The sequence below is a fragment of the Podarcis pityusensis genome, assembly GCF_964106645.2.
Source record: "Podarcis pityusensis genome assembly, chromosome: 5".
Lineage (NCBI taxonomy): Eukaryota > Metazoa > Chordata > Lepidosauria > Squamata > Lacertidae > Podarcis > Podarcis pityusensis.
In genome coordinates, this window is record NC_138032.1 from 34,717,149 (window position 1) to 34,742,262 (window position 25,114).

General features: G+C 42.4%; 1 protein-coding gene across 2 annotated transcripts in view; it reads left to right on the forward strand.

Annotated features, from left to right (window-relative positions):
- LOC308477864 (glypican-5-like) overlaps positions 1 to 25,114 on the forward strand; it is a 404,575-nt gene that overhangs the window by 218,352 nt on the left and 161,109 nt on the right. For both annotated transcript variants that reach the window (XM_081006899.1, XM_081006900.1), the window contains one exon: positions 19,277 to 19,397. In XM_081006899.1, coding sequence (XP_080863025.1) covers positions 19,277 to 19,397 — 121 coding nt within the window. The remainder of the gene's footprint in view (positions 1 to 19,276; positions 19,398 to 25,114) is intronic.

The window sequence follows — 25,114 nt, forward strand, 5'->3', positions numbered from 1 at the left end:
AAAGAAATTTCATGGGTATGTTTCTCCTTTCTTCCAACTGGAAAATCAGCATCGCAAGACTTGGTCTCACATTTTAAGTTCCAATTTGCATTTACTGTATAGAGAAAATGCAACATTATATTGTTACATATAAATTAGGATGGCTTAGCTTATGTCAGGGGTGGGGGACCTTTTTCAGCTCAAGGGCTGTATTTCCTTGTGGTCAACTCTCTAGGAACAACATGCCAGCAGTGGTGTTCCAAGCAAACCTACAAGTTCTGGCCTACAAGTGCCATCATCCCTTATCGTTCACCATACAGAAGTCTGAGGCTGGTGGGATTGGAATCCACCAACATCTAAAGGGCACTGTCCTGAACCTGTGGCCTGCCTGGCAGCAAGTCATTATGTCAAATCCAAAGTCCAGGTCTAGGAGTCAAGCCATACCAGTAAAGAGCAAAGTACAGAGGTCAGGAAACACAGTCCAGGGTCAATCTGAGTAGCCAAGTCAGAAGCCCAGCAGTCAGAATACAGTCCAAAGTCAAACCAAAGGACAGTAGTGTAGAGGTGCAGGAACATCCAAGCCATGGTCCATCAACATGGCCATTTGAGCTCTGCTGCCCTTTTATACTCTGCATGCTAATTACGGCATCTGGGCTTGACAAGGCACATGACCCTCACCTGTCCCAAGCCTACTCCAGCTGAGGAATCACACCCCTCCTCCCAGAGCTAGTGAACCCTACCTGTGGGCCCTTGCCTGCCTCAGCCTCCCAGAGTGCCATTCCCGCTGCTCCCATGGCCTCAGAGCCTGCTGTGTTTGGGGGTTCAGGGCCCCCTCTGGTGATGGGTCCTGCTGCCCTGGTTCCTGTGCACTGAACCCTGTCCCTTCCTCCTCCTCCTCCTCCTTCACCCTGTGATTATTTCTTTCCCCATGCCTTGTTTGCCCTGGTGTGTCCCATTCCTGGCTACACCTCTCGCCGGTATCCTCTTGCTCTTCCCCGTTGTTCTGCCAATTCATGACAGGCACCAGATCTGTGGAGTACATTGATATAGTCTTCCTTTTGTCATGGGTTTATTTCTTGCAGCAAAACATGGATTGTTGGTGGGATTTTTTATTATTGAAATCAAGAATTCACCAGGACTTACCTTGAAGTTTGAATTTTCCCTGTGTTTACTACATAGCATTTAAAATCTGATTGTTACCACAGAATATCATTCAGCTAAACGAATAAAATGTGGGTGATTCAATTAATTTCCAAGCCTGCTCACACATCTTATCAAAAATTTTAAATATTATTTTCTGTGCGCAAGAGAGAAACTGAATAATGACATTTCAACACTGTGGATCTGCTGACTCTATGAAAGGCACAGGTCCCTGCTTGGACAATTACCAAGTAAAAAAGCCACAGAGGATGAAACTAATTATCTTTATTCTTTTCTGACAATGATTAATTCATAGTTATACAGATGCTACACAACATTAAACTACAATAATTTCTGTCTCCAGCTGTGGAGCTAGGAAGAGGTGCAAGGCTGGCAGAGAGTAAATTGGTTCATAAAAAAGTGGGACTTGGTTGCACTGAAAAAATCACCTGGATGAGAATCTCTGGGAATGGCACCTCCAAGATGCTTTTGATGGGATGCTGCACTGCTGCGTTTGCATTTTGGAATAAAATGCAACATGTGTACCAATAGTGACATGCTCATTATGATGCATCACCTTTCAAAGGGTTGTATGCAGCTAAGTCTTAGTAGGCACAGAAATGTATAAACTTAAGTTGGTTGTGTTGGTTGACTTTAGTGGGTCTACTCTGAGTATTTCCCACTTTTCTGGAGTGAAGTGGGTGGGGGGAGAGGAAGGATTTTCTTTCAATTGCTAAAGAAAACTGTGAGGAAGCCTCTCCAAGAAAATTCCACCAGTATCTCCCCTCCTCCATTTTTAATAAAACCTTGGCTGTGCCCTCAGGAAAGGAGGGGAATGCTTATTCTCCCTTTGATGGATTGTCTTTTAGGGATTGTTCATGAGTGAGATTGCGTTATGAGCCAACAGATCAGTTGGTAGCAGGCCTCCACCTTATCACGGCCTGCAATTGTTAGCAGAGCAAAGCTCATAACTGAAGGAAACAATAAGAGAGAATGCTAAATAAGAGGAACAGTGGCAAATCTTTTTCAGGTTATCATCTCTTTTGTATGGCGTTTCTTCAGATTAGAAATAGCCTAGCACCCTCCAGCAAGGCATTAAGGGAGCTTCATCCTACCTTTAATGAGTATACCAGGGAGTTGTCTACATGCACTTAATAAATTCTCATTTCTAGCCCTTAACAAACCAACTCTTTCCCTCCATCGGCACAGACCTGTCAATTTAATCATGTGGTTGACAAGTACCATAGTTGTTCAGATAATTTTTTTTCTCTTTGCTTTACTCTCATATATCCCCATAGCAAAAAATCAATAGTGTCTCCCCGCCGCTGCCCCCGATCCACCCACTCTGTACTGAACGCTTGAGTCAGGGGCCAAATGGAGCAGGGAGAAACCGCTGGGATTTGCTTTGCGGTGGTTTCCTCAGTATATTTTCCCACTCCACCCTGTAATGAAAAACTGCCTCTTTCTTCCCAAAGTATCGGCAAATACTTATCTCCCAGCAGCAGCAGCAGTTAAAACTTTGTCTCCGGAGCTTGTATGCTTACAGGAACTTCATTCTGTGGCTTGAAGGAATCCTTAACCTTGCTAGCCAACCTGGCAGTGACCGATCATCACTTGCTCTGCTCACAGGCCAGCATGCAGCTGAGTTTGTCAGACGTCTTTTCCCACCTTCACCGCATGCTAACTATCAAACTGATAAATTAAGGTGTTGAATGACTGCCTTGCTGTGCAGTCGAAGCTTGAATCAGGAGGACTCATCCAGCCCACATGATTCCATGCTCTAGGGCAGTTTATCTGAGGTCAGAGTCTGGTTTTTGGCATTATCGTGTAAGTCTGGCTCCACCTACCACTGCCATATAATCCTTGAGAGATTTTCCCCATGGGAATGCAACACTCAAGTACATTGAAGGGGGGATATTCCCACTGTAGTATTAAAATTGTACAAATATTTTACAGATTACAGTTGTACCTTGGATCTCAAATGCCTTGGCTCCCGAACAAATTGGCTCCCGAACAATTGAAACCCGGAAGTGAGTGTTCTGGTTTTCGAACTATTTTTGGAAGCTGAACGTCCAACAGGTCTTCCGTGGCTTCCTGCAGCCAATCAGAAGCCGTGCTTTGGTTTCTGAACATTTTGGAAGTCAAACGGACTTCCGGAATGGATTCCGTTTGACTTCCAAGGTACGCCTGTACACGAATTGTAGCTGGACAGTCAGAAATCTGCTTGCTTCAACGAACTAGAATATAGAATGCCTGCATTTGTATTGCCATCAGCAAAAACCCAATGTTACCATCTCCACCAAATACAAGTTATCTTTCTTTTTTTCCCCCCTGCTGTAAAGTCCTCATTTCCTGAGAAGGAAATACAGATTCTTTGGCCATGTTTGCTTCCATAGTGCATCAGCATTACAGCCTTATCATTGCACCATTTTCTTCTATCTGTTTAAAGAAAAAGTCACTGGATATTTTGCTAGCTAAATTACATTTGCTTGCCTTTGTTTTGGAGAGGCTAACATCCGAAAGGCACAGACAGCATTTCTCTTCAATGGGGGGAATAGACATTTGAGAGGCCCTGTCTGACCTATCAGTGAATGGCAATTTCTTGAGAAGACATGTGCTGTATTGAAATAGACATTGGAGGTACCACACTAGTGAGAAATAACTGTGAAATTAATCACTAGTTGAATTCTTGCATGTGGAGCACAACTGTTTACTTGCCTCTGCCCTTCAGACTGAATTACCACTGAAAAGAAAATGGTTCGGGTGTGGGCATGTCTATGGAAAGATGTGGAGAGTGAAGATTTGAATGCATTCCTGTAAAAAAAAAAAAGGTAAACGTAAAGGACCCCTGGACTGTTAAGTCCAGTCAAAGGCGATTATGGGGTTGCAGCGCTCATCTCGCTTTCAGGCCGAGGGAGCCAGTGTTTGTCCACGGACAGCTTTCTGGGTCATGTGGCCAGCATGACTAAACCGCTTCTGGTGCAACGGAACACCGTGATGGAAGCCGGAGTGCACAGAAACACCATTTACCTTCCTTCCACAGCAGTACCTATTTATCTACTTTCACTGGTATGCTCTTGAACTGCTAGGTAGGCAGGAGCTGGGACAGAGCAACAGTAGCTTACCCCATTGTGCGGATTCGAACCGCTGACCTTCTGATTGGCAAGCCCAAGAGGCTCAGTGGTTTAGACCACAGCACCACTTCCATTCCTCTACTCAGGGGTAGGCTATGTGCTCGCCTCCAGATGTTGTTGACCTACTGACCATTGGCCATGTTGGCTGGGAATGACGGTAGTTGAAGTCCAACAACACTGCAATGGCACCAGTTATCTACCTCTGCCTCAGCATGCAAGGAAAGGTTTTCCTCTCTTGTTTTACCTGTTCAGTAGTCCTTCTCCCATCCCACTTCTAGCTGTGACTAAGATTGACTGCAGGTTCATTGATGCACACTTAGCTTTCTCCATGCTCTCTAATGAGCCTGACTTACCCCACGCAACTATTCATGCTCCTTTCTGTTTCCAGCATCAAAAAGAATGTCCTCTATGAAAAAGAGACTGTTGATCACACAGTCTCTTCTGAGAAAGAAAATGTAGTGGTCATACTGGTTATTAAGCTATTCAGCACTAGGGGGAGCTCGAGGTTCAGCGTAATTCTTAATATTCACAGCAGCGTTTAACAGAAGAGCAATTTATGCAACAAATATTGTTTGTTTAAACTGGTGCATTAGACTCCATTATGCAAGGAGATTTCTGTCTACCACCCCTTGATTAGAATCAGCTACTTTAAATATATATATAGTTTTATTATTGTTTTTCAGACTGCAACAACTGGACTTTTTTGGTGCCTTCCCAGAAACGGCCCCAGATATCTGTTGAGATTTCTTACAATTCAGTTATATTAATGGACATATAAAAGCTTTTTTAAAAAAAGTCAATTCAAAATACAGTAACATGATCGTATTGAGAGTATCATCTCAGAATGAGGAGACCAAGAAGAAATCCTCCTATATTTTTTACACAAGTGAGTGAGAGAGATTAGAAAAACGTTTTGCCTTGGATGCATTTTGGAACTGTACCACTTATCTCCTAATGGTGGTCTGCTGTTAATTGTGCTCTTAACAATGGCTGCACCATTACAGAAATTGTAGGAAAACTGAGATGTGAATGAACCCCCTTTGTGACTGGTATGTCAAAGAGTGCATAGAAATGGCAGGAAATTATTTCACGTTCTTTTACAATGGAAATAGAAAGCCATTGTTTATCCCTTTTCTACATTTTTAAAAAAGTATGTCATTTAGTAGAAATACCAATTTATTGGCGAAAGGTCAAAGGATCGTGATAATAGAGCTGTTCCGGCTATGACAGAAGTATATGAAGCGAAGGCTACTAACGCAGGTTGCTTTGGCATCCTAGTTAGGGCCTAGGTGTGCTAAACTGATGTTCGCTGGATGCTGGCCTGACAAATGCTAATCCGATAAAGGCTTATTTCCTGAATTCAGCTCTGTTTTTGTTCTCATTGTATGAGGACACTTCTGCGAGAGCCACTTAGCTTCTGCGCCCATTCTATCAAGAGGCATGTTCCCTTGTTTTTAAGAACAGGACTGACCATAAAGTAATGTTTTAAAAAAATTAAAATAAAATAAATCGAAAGCAAATGGTCAGAGGAAATAGCTCACCCAAATACTGTCGCTCTCAAAGTATTGCTTTACTATGTAGTCCTGAATGCCACCGCTGTGTACCTGCCACTCTTTCTCATCAAGGCAAGGCTTTAAGAAGAAGGAGAAATACTGTTTGGGGGAGGAAAGGCTGGGTTTATTTTCCGCATCTCAGATCAACTCAGAAAATGAAAGTGAGTTATTTTAGGATGACAATACTGGTTTCATTTTTTTTTTAAACTGTTTCTGTCTCCAGACTATATTGAGATGGGATTTAATCACAGACTGGCAGATTCAGATTTTGAATTACAGTTGTTTAGGAAGCCTTGCAGAAGAAACCATTTCCTTTAAGGAAAGTGACAGGAAAATGTACTGGAAAGTGTGAAATAGCACTTGCTTTGATGCTACGTCATCAAACCTCCCTGAGAACAAATAGGAATGAATAAACCAGTTGGATGTGAGTAGAAGTAAACTTGCTCATCTTTATTGCAGAGTGGAGGTTTCGTTTTGCTTTAGCTCAGGCATTGTTGTTGTTTAGTCGTTTAGTCGTGTCCGACTCTTCGTGACCCCATGGACCAGAGCACGCCAGGCACTCCTGTCTTCCACTGCCTCCCGCAGTTTGGTCAGACTCATGTTTGTAGCTTCGAGAACACTGTCCAACCATCTCGTCCTCTGTCGTCCCCTTCTCCTTGTGCCCTCAATCTTTCCCAAAATCAGGGTCGTCTTCTCTTCTCATGAGGTGGCCAAAGTATTGGAGCCTCAGCTGCACGATCTGTCCTTCCAGTGAGCACTCAGGGCTAATTTCCTTTAGAATGGATGCGTTTGATCTTCTTGCAGTCTATGGGACTCTCCAGCACCATAATTCAAAAACATCAATTCTTCGGCGATCAGCCTTCTTTATGGTCCAGCTCTCACTTCCAGCTCAGGCATAGGCATAGGCAAACTTGGCCCTCCAGATGTTTTGGGACTACAACTCCCATCATCCCTAGCTAGCAGGACCAGTGGTCAGGGATGATGGGAATAGTAGTCTCAAAACATCTGGAGGGCCAAGTTTGCCTATGCCTGCTTTAGCTCTTTGAGCACAACCAAACCATGCTGTCCTGATCCACCCAGTGATATTTTTCTGGAAAAAGAGGTGTTGGAACTCACCATGAACACCTCCCTTGTTCCCTTAGAATGGCAATGGAGCCCACCTTAGAGAACCTAGTTCTGCTGAGTTCCAGTTGAGAAAAAGCCCTGCATCTGCCATCACCAGCCACCATGCAAGGATTTGGGCTTGCTCCTGACTGTCATGAATTACTCCATGCATGCTCAGAAAGCATTCACTATGGTTTCTTCTCCTTCTCCACCACCACCCTGGGACTGGTTCCCTTTTGCTAAATAAAATACCATATCTTTATTTCTGTGGTTCCATTTGCCCCTTTCTCTTTATGCTCTGAATACACAAGGTAATTTTAGAAGAGGACCAGTGTAGAAGCAGAAGCCAGTTTTTCCCCAAGAGCAGATCCTGAGGATTAATAGTGTTGTGGCGCCTTGGTATGTATTACTTTCTGCAACTAACCTTTCTGCCATCATTCAGCCAGATGCAGAGTTCTGATATTGTCCAGGTAAAAGGGATTGGCTTAATTCCCAGACAGGAAGAACCACTATGGGGAGGACTTCAGAGTTTTGCCCTCACTGTGCATTTAAATAATTGTCGATCACTTGTTGGAGGACTCAGAATGTTTTAGGGTGGTGACATGAAGTCATTTATGTCATCTTGACCATTTTCCATCCTTTGATGCTCAGATATTAGCTCAGTGCTGGCAGTGGGGACCATGACACCATATAGGAGTTTTGAACTGTCCTCTGCAAGTGAAACTATGAGATCTGCAGGGAAGAGAATTTAACTGAAAATAGTAAAATGTTTGTGTGTCCCTGGATCATGTGTGTTTCTGCATAGCATGAACCACTGCTGTGCCCTTGCCTATTTTTTTATTATTATATCCTATTCAATTGGGGGTTGGCAACAGATTTTTAAGACAGCTGTAGGAAGAGCAGTGACTCTGACTGCTATTTGTAAAATAAAAATTGGGGGCAGTTATGGCACTCCAGGGCCTAATTATCATTAAATAATGAGAATGCCAATAAAAGACTTTTCATTTCCACTCTTTTACTGTACAGCTGGGAGATTAATTACTGCTGCTTATCAGAAAGAGGGCACTTTGAGTCTTGAGTCCTTAGTGAGAACAATTGAACAGAAGGAAGTCCTGAATGAATTCTCTTTTGTTGGCAAGATTCACCCTAGCAAAGGAGGAACCATTAGGAATTCCTGTCTTCACCCTGCCACCCAGGGCTGCTTTACACATTATCTTTCCTTTTTTAAAGATTAGATATTCAAAGATTGATGTGCACCTTTAAAGATGTGCTATGTCCACTGGACAAATGCATGTTTTGCAGTGCTGTGCATGAAGGGCACAAGCACATGAGGCGACTTGGATTGCCTACGGTCTCCTGATTTGCTGCTGTATACTATGTGAAAGCAGCTGCAAGGTTCACAGATAAGCTGCTTTGCTCCTGCATCGCAGAATGAAGACATGAAGGGTAGGGTAGGACTCGAACTAATGGCTTCGAGTTGCAAGAAAGGAAATTTCAGCTAAACATCAGGAAGAACTTTCTGACAGTATGAGCTGTTCAGCAGTGTAACAGGTTCCCCCCCAGGAGGTTGTGGACTCTCCTTTCTTGGAGGTTTTTAAGCAGAGGTTGGATGGCCATCTGTCATGGATGCTTTTGTTGGGAATTCCATTCCACCCTTGCTGCAGATATGTGAGATTGTTACATGCCACATGTCTGTTTACATTCCAGCACAGATTGCTGGAGTCCCATGAGCAGAACATCCGCTCTGTATTGCGTTTGTTTTCTCTCTCTCCAAGAAGAACGACAAGGAGAGAGGCCGTGTTTTTCTTTGTCCTGATTTATGTATAATAAATGCGTAGTTTAGTATAGTATCCATGCCTCAAGCCTGATCTGTTGTGTGTTTACTCTGCTGAGTAATGTGTGCTGTTGCATGCGCAGCAGCATGAGTCGCGGACACACATCGGAGGAGGATGACTAATGGATTTCTGCAGTGGCAAGGCTGAGAAGGGAGATGCTCCAGCTAGGGCCAAGCCAGCTGGCTTTCCATCCCATGGTTCTGACAGCTTTAGCTGAGATTTCTGCATTGCAGGGGGCTGGATTAGATGACCCTTGGAGATCCCTTCAACTCTGCAATTCTATGATTAAGTGTGTTATGTCTTGGTTTGCCTCCAGACTGTCAGTATTTTACAGGAAGGATCCAGTTATATATCATAAAAGTAAGTTTGTGCAATTAAAGTGGATTGAAGTGCTCTATCCCTCTAGCATAACTTGAAAAAAAACAAAAACTTTTTTGTGGCTAGGAAAGTGATGGGAAAAAGTATGGGATAATGGTAGATGGATGGGAAGACATATAACCCCTAAGCAAACAAAAGAGGATGAATGCTCATAGTCTTACAACCTCCCCACAAACAAATTGGAATGAACGCTCGGTGACTATCACATAAGCTTTGTGCAATCAAATCTGGATAAATGTTCAATAAACAGGAGGAGCCCTAGAAATTACTGGATTGGTAAAGGTTTTCCCACTGGACAAAGAGAGCGAAAGCTCAGGTGCTGTTCAGCTGAAATTTCACCTTGCTTGATCCAGTTTGCCATATTTGCACATCTCCTGATTCTGTAGATAATGGTGCCCAAATATTTCTAAACTTAGAGAGAGGGGGCTGAATTATGGGGGGGGGGAGCGTATGGCATTACAGTGCTTAGCCTTGTTGCAGACGTTACTTACACTTTTATGAAATTTCATAAAGACAGTGAGACTCCGCACAGGTATTGCAGAGATCAGATTGCGGACTCCCAAGTCCTGTGCTTGAAGCACATCGGTGATTTGGCTGGCTGATGCGATGATGGAAACCTATTTCTCATTGGCTGTAACACAGTTAAAATCTGGATAGATGCCTGATTGTCAAGAGAAGTGTTTCAGTGCAGTATTAACAAAGTGCAGCCTCTACGTCTCAGATATATTTGCTTTATTCCATTTCTACAGGAGGCAAGTTTGAACTTGCCTGTCCTTCCCTGTGTAGACAACTTTGATCCCCTACTATACTTAAGTTTGACACAGAGCTCATATAACCATCTCCAGTTTTCTCATTGTTCTTCACTTTCTCTTTGGATGTGGGCAGCACACTGCTCTTTTCAAAATGGACACTCATCAAAACATTGATTACATTTGTTTCTTGCGCCCCCACCCCACCCACTACAAGCAGTTTCTTGTATTTACTTCATGAGCTTTCATTAAGGGTTTCCAGAATTCTTTGGAGAAATAAGATTACAGATCCTTGCATTGCTGATTGTCCATGTGTACCTGGAGCCTATTAATTTTTGATAATAATTACATTCATGGCCAGGGCAAAAGCCAACACAGAAACCTCTAATGGATGGAGGCTAAGATGGACAGGATGGAATTCCTGCTCCTTAATGAGAAATGACCTGAAGAATAATGATGCCGCTCTACATGCTCTGCATTCCCAGTAGGTGAACTTAAAAGCTGACCTCTGGCTACTTAGGGATCTCCAATGAAATCTGTTATTTCTGCTGACTGCAGCTTGACCTGGCGGCTTCAGGCACCCAACATAAGGATTGTCTTGCTGATCAAGCAGACGTCCAGCCAGCTGAGCACATCCAAGAGTGGCCAAATAGATGCACAGGGAGTTCATGGGAGCAGGATGACATACAAAGCTGCCTTATACTGCGTCCGACTAGTGTTCTGTCTAATCCAGTACAGTAATACCTTGGTTCTCAAATTTAATCCGTTCCGAGAGTCCGTTCGACCTCCGAAACAGTTCAAAAACCAAGATGCGTATTCCGATTGGCTTCAGGAGCTTCCTGCCATGGAAGCTGCATCAGACATTCGACTTCTGAAAAACATTCGCAGACCAGAACACTCACTTCCAGGTTTGTAGCATTTGGGAGCCAAGCCGTTCGACAACCAAGGTACCACTGTACTGACAACACTGACTGGTTGAGCTCTCCATGATATCAAGCCCTGCCTGGAGATGCCAGGAATTGAACCTGGGACCTTTTGCATGCAAAGCATGTGACCTTTTTACCTTTTACCTCTGTCACTAAGCTTACAGTCCTTCCCTAAAAGGACTGAATGTATAACGGTATATTATACGTTATCTGTAGTGTGTAATTTCAACATTTATCCAGCAGGTTTTTTAATATATAAAATGAACTTGTTCCCCTTGTGTCTACTGGGGTTAGGTAGATCGGTCTATTTTTGCTCCATTTCTGCAACCTCTTGCGATTACAGTGGTACCTCGGGTTACAGACTCTTCAGGTTACAGACGCCTCAGGTTACAGACTCCGCTAACCCAGAAATAGTACCTCAGGTTAAGAACTTTGCTTCAGGATGAGAACAGAAATCATGATCCAGCGGCGTGGCGGCAGTGGGAGGCCCCATTAGCTTAAGTGGTGCTTCAGGTTAAGAACAGTTTCAGGTTAAGAACGGACCTCCAGAACGAATTAAGTTCTTAACCCGAGGTACCACTGTATTATTTTTAAAATGTATTTAAATTTATGGAGTTTTAGTATGCCTTTTACTGTAAAAACAGTGCCTTTTTCTATGCATTTTATCCTAAAATATGCATTTGTGTATACATTCTTATGCATATTTTGCTTCTTTTTTTAAAAAAAAAAAAGCCGAAAACTGTATCCCAGATTCAAAGATGCCCTAAACTAAACAATAACTGTCTGAACTACATATTAGTCCAGAAAGTGTGAATCAAGCTAGTTAGCTTTAAAATGTGGACCAAATGAAACCCTTGAACATCTTTTATGCTTGTCCTATCAACCTGCTGTAATGGGACCTTCATTTTCTCATAAGAGCTATAAAATCTGCCCCACTAGTATCTCTCTGTCTGAGCATTTCATGCTTAATTGCTCAAACATTTTCATCTAGAGGGGAAGCCAGGCTGGTCAATTGCAGAAAAATCAACAGAACATCGAATGCAGAAAAAACCAACAGAACACCTTAACGTCTTAAAAAACAAACAAACCAGCGAATGCTTTGACAGTCACTTCATCAGATGCAGACATTTATGTGTCATAAAGCTAAGCAGAATTTAAGCACCACACAATGATACCCTTTTCAGTAGCTTCGAGAAACTTTATAGCATGTTTGGCTGTATGTGTTGGGTGAGCATTTAGAATATTGCAATTAAATTTTATTGTTAAAACTCTGAAGTCAGTTCCACATTTGAATTGCGTACCCTCAAATATTGGAATATTTCTGTCAGCTGTGATGCCAAATATGTGGTTTTAAAGGTGTGTGTGTTTTTTGCCTTCCCTTTCCCCTTTGTCTTATATTTCTCTGAAAATTAGTTGTGTCGCTTCTTTGAGTTTTGCTCAATATTTTATATGTATATATAAAGCCACAATTTTATACTTGTTTTTTGATACTGCACTGCTTCACTTCAGCCTTTTCCTATGCATACTTCAGTGCTGTTATCTTAGATCCCTAATTATACATATCGCAGGATAGCGGTTTTCAAATTACTGATTCCAGAGCAGTCTCTCCCTTTCCAGTCAATAGCGGTGCCTCCACACACAAAAAGGGGATTTAAGTAGGTGAATCTGCATATGTGTAGGGAAAAGGATGGGTAGTCTTTTTCAGTACCTTTTGAAAGAGCAGGCAGCTTGAAAGAAATTATGCTGTTCTCTAGATCATGGGTAGGCAAACTAAGGCCCGGGGGCCAGATCCAGCCCAATCGCCTTCTAAATCCAGCTCATGGACAGTCCGGGAATCAGTGTGTTTTTACATGAGTAGAATGTGTCCTTTTATTTAAAATGCATCTCAGTTGTTTGTGGGGCCTGCCTGGTGTTTTTACATGAGTAGAATGTGTGCTTTTGTTTAAAATGCATCTCTGAGTTATTTGTGGGGCATAGGAATTCGTTCTTCTTCTTTTTTTCCAAAATATAGTCTGGCCCCCCACAAGGTCTGAGGGACAGTGGACTGGCCCCTTGCTGAAAAAGTTTGCTGCCCCCTGCTCTAGATGATCCTGATTCAAACAAAACCACATACTTGGAGTTCATGCTGAAATATACCTATGCCTCAAATTGCTATGTTCGTAGGCTTAGTTGTTGCTTTTTAAAAAAATGGCACTGAGGCAATTAATCAAGAGACTTAATAAAACTAATCAAAGGCTTTTGTGATGCAAATCTTAAAATTCATTTCTTGGAAGTAAGTAGTCAGGCTATTTGTGGAGTAAGGGTTGATGTAATAGCCTACTTAAAGACTGGAAGCTCTTTTACACATGTATTTCATGTGGTAGGGAACTGGGGCTCATCGCAAGTCTCTCGGGCTACAACTCTAACCCCAATTACCTGGGAATAAGCCCCACTGAATTCAACAGGATTTACTTCTGAGAAGACAAAGTTAGGATTTTGCTCTGCTGTATATGAATGAAATTTATTATGGTCCCAGACCAGATTCACATACCGTACTAAGCGAACATAAAACACAATAGAATTATGTTTGAATTAACAATCGAATATGACAATAAACAATATGAATATGACAGCCATTAGAAATGTGGTTTAGGTCTTAGTCTCTAAAATATTATCTAGAGTTTGCATCTGAGGCCTTAGTCTTTGGAATAGCACAGCTTGTTCTCTGAGTTTTTTGGCAGCCGCACAAAATTTGGCCACCTTTATCGTGATCTTTGGATCCCTATCCTCTATGAGGGATTTTAAGCATTGAGGTTCAGACCCACTTGGAATTTTATAACAGGGGTAATAAAGACTGAGCGTATATCCTCATAAAAATGACATGAGCAAGACATGAGAGACGGTTTCCACCTCTGTCAGGCCGCAGGGGCAGATTTGCTCCGCATACAGTTTACCCACCTATCTGCCCTGCGATAAGGCAGATGGCAGCACATTGAATCTCGCAAAGGTGAACGATCATCTGTATTTAGATATTTGTAATTTTGACAGATATATTGCTGGGATAAAACCTCTCCCGTTGTCTTTGATTGCTGGGTGCTTATTCATCTCACTCACGTGACACTGAAATTCTACGTCCCAGATTCGTTGGCGAATTGTTGCTCCGGCTTTCCCATAAACTGCGACTATCAGTGCCTGTGGCGAAAACCCCAAGCCTTTTAGCTTTTCGTATAATGTAGTTTTCCATTTTGATTGATAGGGATCCAGTAGGGTTAATCTGTGCTGTATACACAGGAGCATATGGGTATTTGATGCTTCCACTTCCAATTGGCATGTTCCATCCCAAATGTGAGAAGTGGATTGTGTCTTGACCTTGCTTAGTTCAACTTTGTATATATCCCCTCTGCCGATGGAATCATTAAAAATACATATACAAAGAAAAAAGATGAAATCTGTGTATTTTATTCTAATTTATATTAAATATATATTTGACATTAGCACTCCTGGACCTTCAAGGTTAAAGTGGGCATGATCTCTCCCCTCACGCATGCTGCCCTCTGGAGGACTGGAGATAGGAGGTGTATATGTGAAGAGGAATGGAAGTTGTACAGTTAATGTGCACAATAACCAGCCACTGTACGCATTCACCAGGCCTCATGAAGAATGTGCACATCATTTTTTCATGAAGAGAAAATTGTACACATTTCCCAGTCAATATACATGGGATATATAATATATACGGGAGAAATGTACAGGCTTCCTGTAGCTGATAATGGCGATTCTGTTGGCATGTGTGAGTGTCTGTCCAAAGGCCTATGGCAAAGGCTGAGGGAGGGGAAAGAGGCTCCATTGATCCCTATGTGGATCCCCTTTCACCTGTAGATGGGCATGTGGTTGGATTGTGCCCTAAATAACTAAAAGGAGACATAAAAAAATCTCAGAACCTGAGCAGAGTAATACTTTCGAAATCCAGTGGTTCAGAAATGTCTTTGCAATGCTTAATGTTATACTGCATTTTATACCAGTTGTGGGGGAACACAATTGGAAGAGTCCTGTTGCTTAAGGGCTTCCTCTAGGCATCTGGTTGGCCACTGTAGGAAACAGGATTACAGACTTGCTTGGTCTGATCCAGTAGTCTGTGCTCTTTATGTTCTTTAAATGTTCGCTGCTGTGTTGGAATAAGGAAAAGCAACCAATGTCACCAGAGAAAAAATATGCAGCATCCACCGTCTCTCATACATACACTTCTATACACAGGATTTGCCCTTTCCTTTCTTTGCAAAATTTCCACTTTCCCTTCAGCTGTACAAAGCTTACCCTTTCCTAAAACTATGCTTAAAAATCTTGTATATTGCATACAATTATGAACAGATGATCACAGATGATTGAAGGAACCAACTTATCAAATTCACCAACCTGTGCCTGCATATTAGGCATCATAAATAATTACAATGATAATGGAAGGAGCAGTGGCAATCAGATTTTTTTAAGGGTTGTGTGTGTGTCAGAGAGAAACAAAGAGTGCAACCCTCCCTGGAATGCATATTATGAAATAGTTTTGATAACCAACTTTAATCATTGCTGTATCAGTATGCTAAATTAATTGACTGAGAATGACTCTTCCCTTTTACATTGCTAAATTGTAGTTCATCTCCTCAAAGTGCAAGTGTCTGACAAATAAACTCCCTCTTTGTTGTTGTTTATTCGTTTAGTCATGTCCGACTCTTCGTGACCCCATGGACCAGAGCACGCCAGGCACTCCTGTCTTCCACTGCCTCCCGCAGTTTAGTCAAACTCATGCTGGTAGCTTCGAAAACACTGTCCAACCATCTCGTCCTCTGTCGTCCCCTTCTCCTTGTGCCCTCCATCTTTCCCAACATCAGGGTCTTTTCCAGGGAGTCTTCTCTTCTCATGAGGTAGCCAAAGGATTGGAGCCTCAGCTTCAGGATATGTCCTTAACAAACGTTAGGAATGACCCCTACAAAACAAATAAAAAGCACTCGATTTTTCTTTCTTCCTTTCAGATTTTGGCTCAGCCAACCACAAGTAATTTATATGAAGACATTCAATATGGCATAACCTAAGTATTTTGCAAAAGGTGGTGCTGATCTAGCAAAAGTTACATAATTAAATTAGGGTAAGATTTGTACCGTCGAATACTGAAAATCCCTCACAGGTTCATTGATTTGGAAAATTAGCGAATCCTCTTCAATAGGCACTTAAGGACATTGCCTCTTATTTAGTTGTGCTTAAAAAGATAAAAAGAAAAAGCCTGTGATTCTGTTTTATGAATATGATGCTCAGATAGATTACTTAACCCATTAAATATTGTGAGAACATTTGGAAGGGGTGATAAAAAAGGACTCGTTTGCATTGCAGCAGTTTTAAGGATATACCCATATACAATCTACAGTTAGACGCAGGGGAAACAAAAGAGCGAGAAAGGAGGGGAAGAGGTACGCAGGGAAAAAAGGCTTTTTCAGTCACATGTTCTTAGGTGTGGGCATGGTCACAACCGAGCGCTGCACATCATGACTGCAGCCCTGGTGGTTCTGTGCACAAGATGCAGGTTGGCTCGTTAAGGCAGCCTTGGGGAACCTGTGGCTTCCTCATACTGCCCTCTGGATACTCCAGGTCCACTCTTGTTCTCCAGGCCTCCCTCTGAAGAGAGACAGAGATGTGGCTGCTACAGTGTGGTGTAGTGGTTAAGAGCAGTGGACTCGTACTCTGGTGAACCGGGTTCGCTTCCCCGCTCCTCCACATGCAGCTGCTGGGTGACCTTGGGCTAGTCACACTTCTTTGAAGTCTCTCAGCCCCACTCACCTCACAGAGTGTTTGTTGTGGGGGAGGAAGGGAAAGGAGATCGTTAGCCACTTTGAGACTCCGTAGGGTAGTGATGAAGCGGGATATCAAATCCAAAATCCTCTTCTTCATCCCAGGGGAAAGCCTTGCTGTGAACTGTGGGGTGGCAGAGAGAAGTAGCGTCCAAGGGATGGAAATGGGTGGAGCAATGGAAGGAGGGGGAAATGCCCCCTGCAAGCAATCATGACTGACATGTATTAATGGTGGTGGACAAGTGGGGCAGAATGGATGGAGGGGGAGGAAGGCACCAGCAGAGGGAGATGGGCTGGTGTGATGCTGTCAGCTCCACCTACCTTTGGCTCTGGCCCCACCCATGTTTGTTTCTGAATCTACCCGGCCCCCAACAGATTACCCCTGAGGAAATGTAGCCTTAAATAGGAAAAAAAGAGAGTTCCCTGTCCCTGCATTAAAGATCTGTGCAGTCCTCTCTTGCTGCTCTTGGTGCCAGCATGGTGTAGTGGTTAAGAGCAGTAGATTCGTAATCTGGTGAACCGGGTTCGTGTCCCTGCTCCTCCACATGCAGCTGCTGGGTGACCTTGGACTAGTGACACTTTGAAGTCTCTCAGCCCCACTCACTTCACAGAGTGTTTGTTGTGGGGGAGGAAGGGAAAGGAGAATGTTAGCTGCTTTGAGACTCCTTCGGGTAGTGATAAAGCGGGATATCAAATCCAAACTCTTCTTCTTCTTCTTCTGCTCCACCTGAACACTTAGCCTCAGCTTTTTTCAGTGTATGCTCAGTTATGGCCCAAGCAGTCGCTTCAAGAAGAAGGCCTCTGTGGCTCACATTCAGCAAGCAGCTCCTCCTTAACACCTTAATATGACTTAGTGCTTCTTCCACTGAGAGTAGCCTGAGTGTTGGGACCTTGAGAAGGAGGTGTGGTACCTGGTCTATGACCCGAAGGCCTATGGTCCTCGTTGAAACTAAGCAGGCTTGAGAATCCCATGTGCGCCTCCTTGGGATATATGGAAGAAAGGTGGGATTTAAGTGTGATAAATAAATAAATCAAGGGCAAGGTGGAGGAACTTTCCTTGAAATGAACATCTGGGGTTTGTGGAGAGCCACTCGTGTTCGGGTGCCAAGGTATATGGTGAGAGAAGGGTGAGCTATACTGGCTTTTAATAAAATTACTCTGCACCCTGCGTTCTGTGCCCAGGACAATCAGGATTGCAGCCAAGGTAATTCCAAAGAGCCAGGCAGTTATTTTATTTAGACTGCAATTCTTTAGGAGCCCAAGTCAGATTTATTTTTGAGCAGGTTGCGCTGTTAAACTTCACAGAAGCCTGCTCTCCAATGTGTGCTAGAAAATGATGAGTTATGATGATCAGTGCCCAACAAATATTATGATTTGCAGCCCTCCCTGGATTAAAACCTATTTATTCTCCATGAATTAAAGGGAGCCGGCATGCCAAGCAGTTTTGGTGTGCTCTGTTATGTGATGAATTAATGGCTGCTATGTTTCTGGGGATACGGGCAAGGCTGACTGTGCGCAGGCCACACTTTCAACCATTTGTTCACCAAACAAGCTGAAATGAATATCTTGTTAATTGGCTCATTATTTCCTTTTCTATTTCTTACCATTTTTCTCTCCCTGGTGTCACAGAAGTTAAGGACACACAATACCTGTCTCAGGTATTTGGTCATAATTAGCAAAAGAGTTGGTCACTGCATGTGGCGAACAGGATCACAACCACCTGATGAATCTTATCAAATGAGTTCATTTAATGGAAGAATATAATTAACAATCAAAGCAATTTATAGTGTGCATCAATGAGAGAATTTCTGAGCTGAGGGTTTACGGATGATTTGAATTTTCTCTCTCTCTCTCTCTCTCTATATATATATATGAGTCTGCAAATTGTCTTCTAACTAGGGATGTGATAAATGGAAATAGGAGTCGAAATCGCCACAGTTTTCATGTCAAGAATGAAACTCACACAAGTGCATATGAGCAGTAATTACTATTGCTGGTTTTTTGGTCAATAATATGTAAATAATCATGCAATTTTCTGCTTTGCTTTTGACATTACTGGAGGTTGTACACAGCCATCATGATCAGTAGCCATTGATAGCTTTAGTCTCAATGAACTTCTTTAGCCTACGTTCAAAGCCATCCAAGTTGCAGTGCAAGTTTAACAATGCACTAGGTGAAGAAATACCTCCTTTTGCCTATACTGAGTATTCCAGTATTCAGTTCTATATTAAAAAATCCAAATAAAAATTATTATTGATTATTAGGATCAATCAAAAGGTAGCAAAATGGTGGGCAAATTTTCATGTTCTTCAGAAATCTTCAGTCTGGCAGGATTCTGAAGGACTAAAAAGCTTGCTTGCTCTTATTAGTTGTAATAAAAGCATTATCCTACTGTATACTCTGGGTTGTTGGTGTTTTTGTGTTTTGTTTTGCAGGGGAGGGTTCTTTAGATAAATGCAGGTTCAGGGTGCTGCATACCTGATTACAGAAACTGTGCTGCACCTTCTTAAGTCTGTATTTCACATACACACAAAATCAGGATATTAGTCATGACTCTCCTGGAGTTATATGTATTTAGCTTGGTAGACTCTTCCAAAGCGTTTACTGAATCTAAAAAGTAAAGGACATTTACCTGAATGTTAACCCTTCCTTTCCTTTTCTATTGCAGTTATACAAGCAGAGTGGTTGCCAATGGGATGAAGGCACAAATTAATAACCCAGAATTGAAAGTCAGAGGAATGGACCCACACGTCAGCAACTTAATTGCTAAACTGCAACAGTTTAATCAGGTAAGTACTCAAGTTTCACATTCAACCTAAAAGGAAATATGGAATTGAAACACAAATTTGTAGTAATTATATGAAGCTTGTACATATTGACGAACCAGGATTCTGCAAAGAATTAAATATGTCCTGGTGTATGTCAGCTGACCAGGCAAGGCTGCATCCAGCCATGACAAATTCCCACAGTTGCTTATGACCCATAATTCCAGTAGTTTTGCATTTATCACTCTGAGTAGGTTTCTATAAAATTGCACTAAGTTTATAAAGGCTCATTGCCCTAAAAAAAACAACACCTGAAATACCTTGCATGAACTACAGTGAGGCCACATTGGAACCTGTGGCACTACAAGTAGCCAGTAAAGTTTTGCTGAAAGTGATTCTTAATTTTCCCAATCCGGAAGAAAAAGATGGTCTGCCAGTAGGTATGCCAAAAACATGATGAATGGGCGCCTGCTTAAGTGATTCACTTGAGCTCTGTGGGTTATGCATGGCTGTCTACACAGAACTTCAGCTAGTCAGTGCTGAATATATTATGGCTACATAATACTCTTCCTTCAATCCACTGCTTTGCAAGTTGCATAGATGGTGTCAATCCAAATTAGCCAGAGCTACCTACCACATTTAACAGCAATCGATTTTCATTTAATGTAAGCATATTTTCTTGTCCAATTTGAGGAAACGTGGATAATGGCATCTGCAGAGTTTGTAATGACAGAGTAGCATCTCCTCCCTAATCATTCACCATTAGAGAATAGGTATAACTTTTGACAACTGCTACTGGCTGTAATATTGATTGCGCTGATTAGTGTGGAAAGGAATAGTGTATATCATGCAAAACCATGGCTCAAATTAGCTACTTTTTCTTCCAGTTGTGAGATGTAAGACAGGGTCATCTAGGAGTTCTTCGTGATGACAAAGAACAACATGATTAATTTTGTATGGCCAGGGGAGTGTGGGCAAAGCACCAACAACCACCTCATGCCGCACAGTAAACCTTTTTTTAAAAAAAAAGTGAGTGGAGTTTCCAAGATTGCTTGTAGTATGACATAGGGACCTGTCGTACAAGTGGGAAAACGTCAGACATCCCATTGGGTCCAAGCCATTGAGTGACTCTTGTGTAACTCTTTGTATTTCGTCTCTTCAGCACTAGTATACTAAGAACTACACCTTCTCTTCACAAAACAAAAATTCCACAAATGACATGACATCCTGTGCAATATATCATGGCCGCCAATACTTGTTACCCCCTTGCAGGAGAGATTCTTTCTGTGACTTTCTGTTGACCTTTAAGAGAAAATGATCCTTAAGTGAAGTCCTGCCCCCCAACAGATGGAGATTTGTAGTGGGTAATTGACTGCGTGGATTAAACAGAATGCTTATTATTGCCTTAAGATGATTTGTTGTTAAGTAATATAAATTACTTTGATCATAATTTTAGTGAGATTTCTTCAGAGATCAAAGCATCAAAGAAGTTGTTAAATTTCTCTTTAATGCTTTCAGCATAACATCAAACATGTGTTGCCGTTTTCTTAGGGTGTTTATCTAAGGTTGGATTAATTTATGAATAAAAAGCTCACACTCAGAAGATGATTATGGCTGCAACCCTTATACACATTTACCTGGGAAGGAAGCCCCATTAAACACTTGACATATACTGGCATATACCCCCAGTTTTTGAAGATAGTTCAACAGTTTTGGAAGAACAATATATTCCCCTCTCTTGTGGTTAATGGTGGAATGTGGCATTGGTGTAGCATAGCAGGCTAAACTATTCAAGTACAAACCCTGAAGTCTGTGGTTCAAATCTCACTTCTGCCATGAACTCGCTAGCTGGATTAAAGTGAGCTGCTTTCTCTGTCTCTCTGCCTCAGTCCCCACCCCCATCTGCAAAATGAGAGATAATACTGACTTAACTTTAAAGGTAAAGGTAAAGGGACCCCTGACCATTAGGTCCAGTCGTGGCTGACTCTGGGGTTGCGGCGCTCATCTCGCTTTATTGGCCGAGGGAGCCGGCGTACAGCTTCCAGGTCACATGGCCAGCATGACTAAGCTGCTTCTGGCAAACCAGAGCAGCGCACGGAAACACCGTTTACCTTCCTGCCGGAGCAGTACCTATTTACCTACTTGCACTTTGACGTGCTTTCGAACTGCTAGGTTGGCAGGAGCAGGGACTGAGCAACGGGAGCTCACCCTGTTGCAGGGATTCAAACCGCCGACCTTCTGATTGGCAAGCCCAAGGCTGTGTGGTTTAACCCACAGTGCCACCCACGTCCCTTAACTTTACAGGGCTATAATTAGAAAATCCATGTGAAGCACTTGGAACACGTGAAAGCACTATACATTTTTTGTTGTTATCAACATTCGTATTATGAAAGCAAAGTTGCAATGCTATTTATTGGCTGATAGAATTACTATGTATTCAAGTAGGGGGCTCCTTAGCTGCTATTTGGACCCTGGAGTGCTCCTAGGCTCTGACCCTTTCTTCAAGGAAACCCTATTCAAAATAGATTGGCTGCTCTCCTAAAGTTGAAGCACTTCTGTCTTGTCTAGATTAAGCTGCATTTTATTGGCCTTCATCCAGCCCATTGTTACCTCTAGGCACTGAATTCAGGAATCACCCATACCTCCTGCTCTCTTTCTCTAGAACAGCCCATGAAATTGAACCTGTTTTTTTTATTTACAGTAAGATGGCATAGTTGGGGACCCTATATTTAAGTTTTTAATTTGACCAGAGGTTTTCATTTCTAAATCACCTCATCACCTTCAACTATCAGTTCTCCAAGAGCAGTGGAGGAGCCCTTGAGGAACAATTACTTCTGCAGGGCACGGGCAATTACAGACTACTAAAACAAGGCTATATGAAAGCAGTGCAAAGTAAATAAGTCATGTTTATGCCAGTCCCTGTCAGAAGTGTGCTTTGCCACGCGCAAAGCAGTTGCCTTTGTTTCATGACTTGAAGAAGTTTGCATTCAGGATTGTGCTTTCGTTAACCCCCACAAGTGACACAGCCATTTCCACGGCCACTGCAAAGAATAATATCTGATTGATCACTGTGTCCAGCTAAACCAGTATGTGGCATTTCCAATTACATCAGCAGTTTAGCAGAGTAAGTTCCTCTCTTACCAATTAGGCAGAAAAGATTCCTCCTCTTACTTTATTCCTGGGTGCATTTTAATTAGATCTGTAGGCAGTCTCTCTGCTAACATGCCCTGCAGGCTTCAGTGCCATCAGTCCTGAGATCACTTTGCTTCTTGTTATGATCATGTGCTGCTTCAAACTGAAGTGACTCATTTAAAAAATCTTCAGAGACCAAGCTTATATTTGGGTTTCCCTGCATCTCGTTTTATTGTATTTTGGTTCCTTAAGAATGATGTATAAACTATCCTGGAGAAATCACGCCAAGCTGTGTGTGTATATTCTGAGCCAGTTTATTTTAATTTAGAATAAATAACACAGCCACTCTCACTTTCAGTCGTGCCTTCTAAGATAGTCATGTGTTCCTAGACCATAGCTGTCAACGTTCCCTTTTTTTAAGGGAAATTCCCTTATTCCGAATAGGATTTCTCACGAGAAAAAGGAAAAGTTGACAGCTATGTCCTAGACCACCATTGCACTCCCTAGCTAGGCAGCCTGGGGTTCATTTTACTAAGATTTAAAATATGGGAGAACTTGCATGTGGAGGAAGGATGCTTGAGGAATTTGAACATGGCAAATTCCAATGTGAAGTCACCTGATCCCTCCCTCTCAAACTAATGTGTGGGCCAAAATGTCAATATTATTCAGATTTTGCAGTTTTCTACATATTACAGTGCTGTTCTCAACTTAAAAAAAAAAAGGCGAAAATGCATTGTTTCACAATATATTGAGAAATGTTTACTTCACTGTACTTTTTTTTGGAAGAAAATTAATTTATAGATCCTATTTGTGAGAAAATGCATTAAAATGCCTATTTGAATATGAATTTTCATGCAGATTTTTTTAAAGGCAGATTAGTGTGGAAGTAGGATAGAGTGACATGTGTTACAAATGAACGTGTGAAATCAACACAGCAGAAATAGACTGATCATTTCATCCCTAATGTGAAGATAAGTCCAAAGGCAGGGATAGGAACCTGTGAGTGTCCAGATGTTGTTGGAGTCCCCCTCCCATCAGCCTTAGATGGCAAGACCAGCAGTCAGGGATGATAAGAGCTGGAGTCTAAGAACACACCAAAGGTCCCAGGTCCTCCCTCCCTGCCATAGGAAGTTGTCCTGTTGGACTTCAGTTCAAAATACTGCTCCTTACAGACAGTGAGAAAGTATATCAAAAACAAAACTAGTTGTATACACATCATCAGTTGGTAGCAAGAAGCTAAAACTAAAGCTTTATTCTGTACAACTAGATGTGTTTATCTGGATAATCTGACTGTTGTGAGGATTTGCCGGGCACTGTCTTGAGTAGAACAGCTTTTGCTGTGACTTTCCTTTCAAGGCGGCCCCAGTTCACCTATCCAGGAGCCAAGACTGCTGCTGCTCAGTCAGTACAGGAAGAAGCAAGGCAGTGAGCAGCTGCTACCACCAGCCCAAGGCCTAATGAAGGGTTCAGAAGCATAAACATGAGAGGTGTGGAAAGTGGCTTCCTGGAGATAAAGGAGCAGAGAACACCTCTTGGCACTTCTATGGGACCTTCTCCCCCTATCTGTTGGGAGGCAGAGGGACTCCTAAGAAGTACCTATCTGGTTTTCCTAACTCTATTGGACTAGGATTTGGGAGGACCTGGCCATTGGGAGTGGCCCCAGGGTATCATAAGACCTGGATCTTTCACTCCTCAAGCTCTGAAGCCTTGGGGGAAAGGGCTGTAGGGATGCACCAACTGGGAAGTGGTTGTGCTGCCAGGAAAGAGCAGGTGGAGTTAGAGGTCTGATCCTGTATTTATATAGAAACTTCAATAAATCATGAGTAGCTACACTTTGCTTTTCTGGTCCATCTACCCCTGGAGATCACAGACCCTGAAGCCTTTATCCTGTCCCTTCTACAATATGGTCCCACACCTATAATTTATCATATTGTCCTTTTACTATAAGCCTCCACTATTTCTTAGAGAATTGAAGCTATGTAGTTTAAAGTCATCTCGTCTTCAATCTCTATGTTAATTACTATGAAATGGGAAATAATTTGTGTGTCTGCCTTCTAGGAAGGTTCCCCATGAACATTTTAGCACTAATTGTAACCAGGGGGATTATTGCCAGTACAGCAATGAAGTCATTTGATTTGTATGCAAGTATATGACGTGTATTTAGAAGCGTTATTACAAAATGAATCACATCTCTCTGAATCTGCACATATATATTGTGCATCATAAAAACGATAAAGAAATCAGAGCTGTTATGTAGCTGAGATTTTTATTCCCATGGATGAAGATAAGGAGCAGCCATCCATCAACTGGCTCACTGGGACCAAAATGTACCTGAATTGGAGCGAGGCTGAGCAACCCTACTGGTAGATCCCCATGGAGGAGAGAATCTAGGGCAGAGACTCCAGAATGCCCCAAGACCTGTTGGGTACACAGGAACAAGACAGAAGGGAGGGCGGAGCAGTGTTTGCACTTGCTTTTTCCTTTTCAAACAAAACTGGTGTGCCTCCCTTTGTTTCTGCCCCATTGGAGTGTGTCTCTCCCCAGGGACATGTTGGGTAAATGGAAGGGCTATGACAGGCTTGGTCCAACCATCAGGTGGGGTAAAGCTG